Source organism: Aythya ferina (assembly GCF_964211825.1).
Source record: "Aythya ferina genome assembly, chromosome: 1".
Lineage (NCBI taxonomy): Eukaryota > Metazoa > Chordata > Aves > Anseriformes > Anatidae > Aythya > Aythya ferina.
The window spans coordinates 92,687,352-92,699,392 of NC_140296.1; the positions used below are offsets into that span (position 1 = coordinate 92,687,352).

General features: G+C 44.5%; 1 protein-coding gene across 1 annotated transcript in view; it reads right to left on the bottom strand.

Annotated features, from left to right (window-relative positions):
* ABCG1 (ATP binding cassette subfamily G member 1) overlaps window positions 1–12,041 on the bottom strand; it is a 51,045-nt gene that overhangs the window by 38,664 nt on the left and 340 nt on the right. The window contains exon 2 of the mRNA XM_084530810.1: window positions 9,131–9,374. Within this exon, the coding sequence (XP_084386936.1) occupies window positions 9,131–9,374 (244 nt within the window). The remainder of the gene's footprint in view (window positions 1–9,130; window positions 9,375–12,041) is intronic.

The following is a 12,041-nucleotide window of genomic DNA, read 5'->3' on the forward strand; positions in this document are numbered from 1 at the left end:
TCTTCAGATTGCATCTGTTTCTTCCACCAAAATCAAAAAAGTCTAAATGAGCTGTGAATGAGAATACAAGCCTAACAGCGGCAAGAGAGCCCAATCAGGAAACATAGTTAAAAAGGTTTCTGCAGGATGACTGAAGACATATTGCAGTTTAAGTCTCCAGCCATACAATTTCCTAGAAGGAATTATTCTGCCCTTCTTCAACAGGCACTTACACAACACTAGGCTTTCTGTATTTTATACTACCCCCTATGTTCTCCATCAAATATTCATTCTCCAATCTTCTTTTCTAGGAGAGGAAGCATCCAAAGGCCAAATTAACCTCAAACGTCTGTACTAAAGAACACAACTCACAAGGGAGTAATTTTCAAATATCTGTATCGTCACCGATGGGATATTTCAGCAGGCCTCCTGATAGCGTACTTAAGGAACAAATGAAATACATAAGGATGCTTGCTTGTAGGAAGCTACTCAGAGTCAAATACTTACTGAAAACAACTGAAGTTCCTTGCCTTACTATCTATGCACTGTGACCTTTTCCATCATATTTAAATTATTGTTTTGGGGACGAACAAGTTAAAGAATTGGTTGAAAGGGGCAGTAATTCTTCCACACAGATTTGATTAAACTGTACCATCCTTTCATGTCTTTGAAAGTTGGTGAAGAAGTGACTACATTTGGAGGGATTTGAGGACCCTTAGTCTTTCAGTTTCCTAATTAACATAGGTATTTATATCAAGAAGATGACAACGTTACTAAAAGATAAACTTTCCACATGGTACAGCCTAAGCCAGGGCTGGTGTTTTTGCTGTCCTCCATAGTGGTGATGTGAAACAGAAATTGCTGGCTTCTAGGTTCAGAGCCTAGCTGGCACAGTAGGCAGGCAATCTGAACCCCTAACATCCCCGCTTGTCACTGCCCCAATGCTTTTAACAGACAAAAAGAGAGAACTTGTGCAGAAGCCTCTGACTCAAGATTTGGTTACGTAAATTGCACGTGATGTCCTTTGGAAGTAATGTCTTGAAAGAAAGGCCATTTTGTCATCTTACATGGATGTCACGGAAAGTTTCAGTGAGGTCTTTTACTAAAGTTGTTAAATAAATGAACCTGACAAGAAGGTAGATGGATGGCTCTCAAATAAACGAGAAAGCAGGTGAAGCAACAGGAGACACCAGAATAGGAGACAGTGGTCAGTCTGTGGGGAAAGTTTCCCCCTGAGTCTCAGGGAATTTGTATCAGGCTATGCATTTACTCCTAAATGATTTGGAAAAGCAGGCAAACAGCAAAGTGCATACACACACTAAAAGTGTGCACAGGGTCAGAGAGCAAGTGAATGATTTTACAAAAGAAAATTCCACGAACGGCTGGTACACAAACCTGGTTCTGGAAACCTGAGCTGCAAGTTGCAGGGACGTGGGGCACACTGCATGCCTGCCTGTTCTCACACCATGCACGAAGCATTTACCTCTGCCTGCTGTCAGGGAACGGACACTGGGCCAGGTGGGCATCCTCTGACTTTGTACAACAGCAAACCGACCCAAACTCCCATGTTATTTTTCCCAAAAAGTGTTAGACACACATCCTTACGGACCTCAGGAGTGTGAAAGCCACAGAGGTCTGCAGGATAAGGCAGGGCCTTTTTGGCTACTGCACTGAGTTCTGCCTGAAGGACACTCACTTTGAGGCTGAATGCCCACCCTTCGGTCTGTAGTGCTTTCATTTCAAATCCAAACCAGTTCCTTCCCGCGTGCTAGCCCATTCTGCTGGGATTCTCCTTGCGTGTATTTTGGAGCAAGTCTTGAGGTGTTATTTCCCATAGTAAGAGCAAACATTTTTTCCTCAAAGAGGACAAAAGTTGCCGTCAGTTTTGCAGGCATGGCTATGAATTACACTGCAGCAGGGTATACTCACTCAGGGTCTGCCACATTTTTGAGCGGTATCATGTTCCCTGAGCTCTGTCCTCCCCAAACCAGCCAGTTTACATAGGAGAACAATGCTACAGGGAAGTGTGAAGGAATTAGTTTCTTAGAGAATAGAGCTGAACTCTGAGATCTTAAATCCCTTGAGAACAAAAGACTTGGTACTTACGCCTTGGTACACATGTAAGTTTAGACCCCATGGGCTTCCAGAGGGTACTTTCCAAAATGACATGTAAATACAGAAGTGAAAATGGCCTCGTGTGCATGTAGTGCTTAGGGATATAGTTTAGTGGTGGACTTGATGATCTTTGAGGTCTTTTCCAATGATGTTACGATTCTCTGGTTACCCACACGGCACAGCTACACACCACCTCTGAAGACGGTACGTGCAATCACTACTCCTCAACACCTCGAGCACGAGACGACTGCGTACAGGCAGAGGACAGCAAAGCACTTCATCAAAGCCCACTCGGCGTACAGAAGGTCGCAGTGGGGAGCTGTCAGGGTGCGTTACAGCCAGCCCCCTACACATGCTCACGGTGAGATGGAGACGGTGGAGCTCAGCCTCCCAACAGCTCATCGCCATTGCCATCACCCCTTCCCTGGGATATTATTCCCAAAATGTTTTAACTGGTCCCTCTCTGAACCTTCCTTCCTCGGCCACGAGTTCTCAATCTTGTTGGCATTGTTTTACCAACAATATGACAAAGGGAAAGAAGAGAAATATGTTCCACTCACACAAAAGCTCAGCAACCACGGCTCCCTGAGTCAAACTCAGACACATTTCCAAAAAAAAAAAAAAGGCTCTGCATACAAAAAAAAAAAAAAAATAATCCCACAGTAATAACAACAGGCTCTGTATGAAGGAAAATAAGCAATTCTCTGTTTCAGCAGAACTACTGCTACAGGAATGTCATTCTCGGCTGGGAAACTGACAGTCAGACAAAGGGGCTGAGCAGGATTTGTCCCTAGCAGCCTCTATTTTATACAACCCATGCAGAGGATGCTAGGAGTTGTTATTTATCTCTCAATAAAGCACTGTGAACTGCTCCAGTGACAGTGACTTCTTAGGATATTTTTACTGTCTTGACACAGCTTAAGAGGTAAGAGAGAAGCTGTATGGGTTTTCCAAGGTTGAAACACGAATTTAGAAATCTTGTGAGAAGTCACGTTTTGTTGCCATTAATCCCTCTAACGTTTTAAGGGACTGAAAAAGAAGCCACAAAACGCTCGGTTGAGGAGCTTTTACTAGTACTGCAGCTCGTTTCAACCAGCTTAACTTGTTTACTCCTCCTGGCAGGCGGCTCTGAATTTGCACCCCCTCTGCTCTCCAGGCTGAGACCACGCTCCCGGGCGAAACCCGCGGCAAACAACGCGACCCATCTGTCGGCGGATGGCGAGGAGCGAGAACTCCCTCTCCGGCGGCGGGCTCTTTATTTATTTAATTCCGGGGGGCTCTTTCCTGCTCATCTATTTCTCCTCTCCTCTTAGCAACAGCTCGCGGAGCAGCCAACCACAACCAGGGCCGGCTCGCCGGCGCGGAGCATCGCCGCCGCGGGTTACTGCAGTGCACTGACCGCCAGTAACCGCCAGCCAGCCCTCTACCGCAGTGCACCTGCTGGGGATGAGGACAGGCTTTTTCCGACTCCTCTGGCAAGGATTAGCAAATAATTTAGGGCAAATCCCACCCCCCACCCCCCTCACCTCCCGCCAACCCCCTTTTCCTTTTCCGTTCGGGGCTTCGGGGTGAGGAGTGACGGGAAAGATGCAGCAACATAAAAACCAGACAGCTAAATAATAAAAATAAAGGGAATGGGGGCTGTCCCAGCACACGTACCAGAAATAAGGAATTCGTAACAGAGCAGCAAAAGCCAGCCTGCTCAAACCCGTGTTGAGGGCTCGACAGGGGGCTATGTTTCCACCTCGTTCAGAGATCAGCATTCACACAGCACGCAGACCTCTGGGCTGCTCTGATGACACCGCCTCGGGCGGTGATGGATGCTTCCAGCCCTTTACGAATACCAAGCAACCTGGCAAATATTCCCTATTTCCCCCTCAGACACTATGGGGCCATCCAAAGTGAACAGTCCTAGTCCTGCATCCCCCTCCTTTACACCGTCAGACCTCCCCTGCACGTTTCACGCGCTGAATCTTCACGTTACGAACCCAAAATCTCGTAAGAAAAGACAGGACCTCTACGACCCCTCGCCTTCCCTGGGGGCCTGAGCTCTTACAGCAAACCCCACATAACATTTGGGCGTTTTCTGCTGAGCCTGAACTTCTGCGTGGCCGCTAATCCTCCCGGTAAGAAGAGCAGGGCCCCTTCCCCCAGAGGTTACTCCAGATCAAATCCGACCGCCACTTCCATCCCCAGGCGGCACGGGTGAGTCACTGCAGCCCTCAAAATAACAATGGAGAAATTTCCAACTACACTCTTGCCTAATTAACCACGAATACTGACAAGCGCTAGGAAAAAAAAAAAAAAAATCAGTCCTCAAATTGTGGCAGAGTTTTAAAAGGCAATTTATTAGTGTTTTCATCCCAGAGGCACTCGTTAGGTAGGAGCGGTATTTCCCTGGGATCCTACCTTACGGCAGACACCTGGAAACAAAAGGATAAACGTCCTTGGGGGGGTGTGTACACAGAACCGAACTAAATGAAGGGAAAGAGTTATAGCAAGACAGAAGACTCCAAAGTACTTTTTGAGACTTCCTCGTATTTGGGACCATCCATAATTTCACTCCTCCATCAGTCACTCTATTCAGATCTCTTTATGGTGCTTATAAAACAACAACAGCAAAAAGCTAAGGCACAGACTTCTACAAAATCCCCTGGCATAGTTTTCAGGCAGTCCTAGCTTTAAAACCTACACATTACTTTTTTTTTCTTTTTTAATATAAACTGCTAAACCCAATGCATGTTCCTGTTGTTTGCATTTTAAATGACATTTTCAATGTCATTTGAAGATACAGCTTGAGCAGACAGTTCGCAAGCCAGGATAAGAGCCACTTTCAGTCTCTTTTTCAACCCTCAGATAAATGGCTGTGTGATAAGGCAGTGAAATCTTGGCCAAGGTTTGTTCTGAAGCTCTGTGGATGTTGCTTTTCCTCAATTAAGGAGCCCACACTTGATCTAACAGAGGACTCTCCTGTTCTCTCTCTTCCCCTGGCTGAGTCAGCTGGCTCCCTCATCCAGCTTCTCCAGAAAGGAGAAGGCATAGTTTGTTTGCGTGCTGAATTTTCCTTTTTTTTTTTTTTTTTCCTGGCTTTGCCAGTTCATCTTAACCTTGACACACTGTCTACCTGTTCCTGCAGTCCTGGAGGTTTCTTAAGAAAATCTTGCGTCCTGCTGACCTGCACGAGACTTCTGGCACATGCTGGAACACAGACTGGAATCAAACACTGAGATTTGATGAGATGCGTTTTTACCAATCTCTTTCCTTCAAAACTGAAGAAAAAGTTTGTTCTGCCAGCTGAGTAATTCCCTAAAAGCTTTATGAAGGAAATGCCAAAGTTACGTGAGACCTTCTGAAAAATTTCACTTCTGTAACCTCTTCCAAATTCCCTTATTGATAAGGAGTCCTGCTGACCTGACCGGGTCAGACAGAGTTTCTTTGATCAAGGACTCATCTGCCAGGTTCATCCCTGTTAATACCACTGACTTCAAGAGGAATTACACCACGAATGAATCAGACCCAGAGTCGTACAAATCCTCACTATGAATTTGATAAAAACTCAATTTGATAAAAAGAGCGGACCAGGCTTGATGGTAGCAAGCAGCATTTCTCAGATAATTCTGAGAATGAAACGCCCTTCCTTGTTTTTACAGAGATTTAAAAGTTAAAAGTTAAATTATATTTAATAGATAAATTAGGTGTGTTAAGGCTGAGACACAAATCAATGAAAAATTCTAATTTGAAATCTACTATGGCTAATTTAGCTTATTTGTTGTTGACAAGCAATTCAAGCTCACCTTCTTTGTGCTGCTAATAAAAAGTAAATGATGTTACTAACCATGAGTTTCACTGTCTGAACAATGCAGCAAAGTACAGAACACAATGACAGCATTACTAATTATTCCTCCTTTTGTTAATTTAGAGCCTAACCTTAACATTACTTTACAATAACATCCTCACTGAAGGGAGTACGTTTTTCTGTTGTTGCTTTTTAGTTCAATTCCTCTCTAGCACACTGGCACAAATTGTCTTCACAAGGAAACTGTATTTCTCCCTTTGTGATCCAACACTCACTAAAAGGTTTTAACTAATTCATTACAGCTGTGGGGAAAGATGCAGGAATAGCAGAATTTTTCCAGCTCCATTTCAGAATAGAAACACCATTAGGCACATTTTCAGAACAGCATCCCTTACCCCTTATTGCCATGAACAGCACCAAAGAACAGAATGAACTGAGACACATCTTCGTGTTTGTTTTTTTTCCCATCTTGCACGTGCAAGTTTTCTGTGTTGTTGTTTTTTTTTTTCTTAATTGGATTTCTTAGTTGGATTGCCAATACTGGACTTTGTACCTTCAGGAGCATGTTCTCTGCTACTCATAAAAAAAAAAAAAAAAGTGAATTTAAACATTTGACTTCACAGCAATGAGAAAGACTTTTAGTGCAGGGAAGTCCCAAGAAAAATAGAGCTAAATCAGCCACCCATGTTTAGAGGTAAAATACAACCTTTTTCCTGAACAGACACAGATTAAAACCCATTGCAAAGTCCCAGTTTCCCACTGGAGGAGAAACCAGTAAGAGGCATTCAGAATAGTTCTACATGTAGTGTGTTTATCTACAAGCCTACTCATTTTAAACAGAGATAACCAAAATTACACACAAAGTTCTATTCACACAACTGCTAAAATGATTCAAGGCATCTAATATTTTGGTCCCAACCTTCCTTTGGGACTACTTAGGCAGTTCGGTATTCAGTTTTCTGTTTCTCTACTGGAAAACCTTCTCTACTAAAACCTATGTATCAGGGTCAACCTCTGGAGAGGGAACATGGCTGGGAGGGAAGTTTGTTTCTGGAAGGTTTCTATAAGCTGAATCATAAAAGCATTGTTTGGAAGGGACCTCTGGAGGTGCCCTAATCCAGCCTGCTGCTCAAAGCAAGATGATCACCACCAATAACTCAGGCCAGCTGTGGTTGTGCCAAGTCCACTCTTCTAAACCCCACAGCAAGGAGAAACCACACCACCAGGGTGACCTGTCCCAGCGCTGCACCACCCTCCTGGTAAAAAGCTGTTTTCCACTGTAAGCCGCCCAAACTGCAGCACGTGGCCACTGACCCTTGTTATGTATCAGCTGGCTCTACCACCAGGAGTTTGGCTGCAGTGTCTTCAGAGCCGCCCACTGTGTAGTTGTAAGCCACTGCGAGGCCATCTCCTCTTGCAAATCCGAGGGTAGTGCGTTTCTGATCTGGAAACCTTTCATCATTTTTGGCCAGTGAGAAACAGACCAGTTAAAACAATCAAATTGTCAAGTCCGACATGAGACACTTCAGCATAGTTCTATTTCTTGGGGAAAAAAAAAAATACTTCAAAATTTGAGTTTACTCCAGAAAGACGAGAAATAATTTTGTACAAAAGTCATTGCCAAACTGAGTTGTTCTCCTCTGGACAGCAGATCTAGATGCAATCTTACTAAATAGTTTAAAGAAGGCAGGTGTGTACACATATAGTTTTGATGTTAAAAAAAAAAATTAAAGCCACAAGACTGCACATCCTTCCACAAATGATTAACTGCATGCATAGGCTGTCCTGATACGGCAGCAGTTGCACGGCCACAGCTCAGTGTTTTTCATACCACACATTTCTAGACTATTCAAGCCTCGGTGTTATGATAATGACAACATTTCCAGACAGCAGCAATGTACTTTGCGAAACAATTTCAAGTGGAACCTTTAAGCCAGCGGATTTATAGATTCAAAGCAAGTCCAGGTATCAAATATGGCTCAGCCAGCATGTTGGCAGGGTCTTATCTCTCAAAAATAACTAAAGCACACAGCCGTACCAATTTACACTACTAAGAGAGAATTCCTCCAGAAAGAGCAATTAAGTCATTTAGCACACAAAATTCTCCTCAAGATTTCAGTATTTTCTTTTGGACTTCCTTCTTTTTGCTAGCACGAATTTACTGCATGACCTATTTTTTCTTTCAGAGAGACAACTAGTCACACAAAGACACACAAGAAATTCTCCAGAAAACACATGGCTACACAATGCAAATGAAAGTATAAAAAGAACGAATACAAAGCAGATGAAAAAGGGCAGAGCCATGTTACACCCACCTTTCGGAACTGGAATAGACCAAGAGTATATAAGGAACAGAGCTGAATATGCCCTCCTAACTCCCATCAATAAATCAGCACCAGAAGCAATGTTTCAGAGCTATAAGTGAGATTGTATTGTGAAAATAAAGTGGTAATGTTTGACTTCCCTTGACACGCATCCAATATCCACATCATTTTGGTGGGCCCTGTGTTACAGGCTGTGAACAGTTGGTTGTGTATTAGCAAAGTAACTAGCAAAAAAGCATGCTGGTCCTTGACTAAATCTCAGGATTTAGACCTAGCAATAGGCAGTCATTTCATCAGTTAAAAGAAATGGTAAACTTAAAGACACCCATCTGAGAAAACCAAGAGACACAGATGTGCTGACATGCCAATAGCCCACAGCACTGACTTTAAAACACAGCATTTTAAGAGAATAACTATCTTGGTTTCAAATGCCTTCTGAAATTCAGAGATGCTTGCTGTTCTGCAAGGGTACTGAAAAAAAACAGCCATTTGACAAAACAACGTATTGTAAAAGTTAAAAAAAGCATACCCTTTTCCCCGACCCCTATCTTTAAACTACTGCATGCTCAACCTGTCCTCCCCCAGCACTCAAACAACAAATTGTAAACATGCAGGATCACAGGACACATACTTGGCAGCACAGGAGTACTGTATGTGCTTCAGATACTTCAGAATTGGGAGGCAAAAATAAACAGTTGTACAAATTACTGCATCTACAGTTTCTTGGAGCGCAAGCGTCAGGCTCCTGGGAAGTTCCCAGCTGTCTGCTTGGGGGACTCTCCACGTTCCTCAGAAGGAAGTGGTGTCTGCTTCCAGAGCAGGGACAAATCCTGCACCTAGCCTTTCAGTCAGCCCTGGGGCAGCTTCTTTATGCTCTTTTCAGCTATAAGGTGTTAAAGCATTACATTTTCCTCACCTTTCTTCCTCCACCATGGCCCTTCTTGGATGGAATATGAGAGTTCTTTAAATTCAATGTTTACAGCTGGTCTGCGTGGCAGGTAGGAGAAACGATGAGCTTCTGTCAGAGTATTGTCCACCTTTTTTAAGTGTCCATTCATCAGTCGAACGTCTTGGTTATCTGTGCCATTGGAGACCACCTCATCCACCGAAACGCACACTGACTTCGGCTCGGCCATCGTGCAGGCAGAACTGCTGGCGTTCTAGAGGGAAAAAGTTGGAGAAAGGACAAAGTTCACAGACTTCCCCTTAGGAACACATTTCAAAACCTTCTGCATGAGAAGAGTTATTATCTAAAATAAAATCCAAGCACAGAATCCAGCACAGAAATGTGTTGAAAGGTGAAAGAGGGAAAAATAATCTTTTGTTTGTTCTGCCAGTGTCTTGATAGGAGAGGTAAAAGAGAAATTGTCGCACACAAAGAGCGGTTCTTTTCGCACCACTTTCCTCTCAGTGGGTATATACAGCACATCAGTACCTAACTTCAGAACAGAATGGCTCTTGCACCAGAATAATACAGCAGAAGAATACAATTTCTAAGTACAGTCACAGTGTATTCAGTTTCTCATTCCCTCCAAGAATTAGGCTCTAGTTGCCCTGATTCCAAGGCTTGTATTAGGACAGAGCTGAAGGGGGAAGGGAGCTAGCTGAACAATTGTTTACGCAGACATGTCAGAAGACAGCCTCTCAAAAAGTCCAAGAGCTCTTACGCCTTTAGATCAGAAGATACTTCCGTAAATGTGAAATCGCACAAGTTACACTTCTGCAAATTTTGAAATGTACTGTTTTCTGCTTTATCTGCTCCGGCAGCAATAGTTCTGGAGACTGAGACCTGCAGCAGTACAACTTCTTTTCTAGAGGTTTGTTAGGAAAGCACAGCGATATCCATCCAAAATCCTTCCTTGCTTGACAGTGATCCCTAATGGAAATCTTATCAGCTACATAAACATACTAAACCCTGCTCAGTACAGCACTGCTGACACTGCAAGGTCAATGCTCTCTGCTCACAGCCATGCCTCCTACCATGCTTTGCCCAGTGTAGTACCCAGTGCAATCCCACTTGGCTTTTTTTGGATGGAGGCTCTTTCCCCTCCTCTCCTGACTGTGACAGCAGCTTGCTGTCTGCCTTTCCCTTCTTTTTTATTTATGCACACAAAATCTGAACTTTTTCGATTCCTTTTACCTTCACGGGCACCTTGGACCAGTATCGACAGGATATGTCCAAGGCCTAAACGAAAACAACCATGAATCTTCTTCAGCTAAACAGAATTTTGAACAGTTCGGAGGACATCCTTTGTCATCTGTTGTTTGGAGTATGCCATAAGCAGCGCCTAACATCTGCACAGTTGTCTATAATAAAATCTTATATTTTTAATGCAGATCTGCACCAGAAACTAATTCTGTAGGTAACATATGCCAGGCTTTCCATCCTGTCACCCATGTCCAACAACCTACATGTCTCCAAAAGATACCCACTGAAAAACACTCTCAAATAAGGAGCTGTAGGTCGTGACACTGTTTCTCCCTTCTCACTCTCCAGTGCAACTAAGTCACACTGCCTCCAAAATCATCCTCTGTCATGGGGAGTGGTCTCCCTATGTATGTGCTTTTCAGGTCAGTTACTTCTGATGAAAAACCCTAAAATACAGTCCTTCAAAACCAGTGGTTACCAAGCGTCTTCCAGTTCTTCCTGCACAAGCACATAGCTCTGGATGTGAAAATCTGCTCTGCTTACCACATTTTCTCAAGCAAGAGATTTTAATCATGGTCTCAAGTTGCTCAGAGGTCAAGTATCCAGTAGCAGTTACTCCCAATTTCTTAAGCAGATGACTGTAATAGCACGTAATTTGAACATAACAAGCGTAATGTGAAACACCTTAGACCTGAACAGTTAAAGAACGGGGACCTCCTTCTTCCCTTAAAAAATTAACAGAAGGTGATTTGATAATGTTCCTAAATGTTTTCAAGGCTTACTTTGGCACTCTCAAAGTCATTGGTTCACAGAAACTACCGAGCAGCTTCACGTGCCAGAGGGAATATCCAAAAACTACCAATGAGCAGGTCACCATCGCTATTCAAGGGACAGTCGGGGCTTCTCCGGTTTAGATGGTTTCAAAAAGAAACATCCTTTGGATGAGCTCCTTGCGGTATGACTTAATCAGCCAAAAGTAGGAGGCCAGAGACTTTTGTTCCTGGGACATAAGCAAAGCATTTCAGTCACCCGGCCGACTGAAACGCCTCTCCTCAGCAGACCGTGACACAGCCCTGGGTCAGACGCCAGCCTCACCGGGGTCCCCTCACTGGGGTGAGGATGTCCCCTGCCAGCTGGGTGACTGAAATCCTGTGGGGTCTTTGCTTGAAATTCCCCACCAGGTGGGCAGTTCTGGTGGCTCGTACAGCCGCCAGCCCGTATAAAGTGGCACCAGAGAGCGCCTGAGGGGTTTCACGGATCTACGAGCACAAGCCGTGTGCTTCTCCACTGATGTATGCGTGCAGCCGTGTCTTTTGCACCGGTGTCCACCTCAAACACACCTATGGGGCTTACACCTCGGCCGATTTCACACAGTTTTATTCCCCGGCTTGCCGTGAGGGGCTGAACTGCCTGCTGCTGTTTACCCCACACCGCGATGCTCCCTCACGCCCTGCGCCCTTTCCCCCAAGCAACTTCCCCGCACCATCCCTTCCTCCTCCCGCAGCCTGCCTGCCTTTCACCCAAGCTTTTACGCCAGAAATAGAGGTTACGGTCCCCCCCGGTAAATCCGTTTCGAGAAAGCACCGGCGGCGGGGCAGGGAGCGTGCTGCCACAACCCCCTAATCCCAGCAGCAGCTCAAGCCGGGAGGTTACTGCCGGTCAAGCACCGCCACCGGGC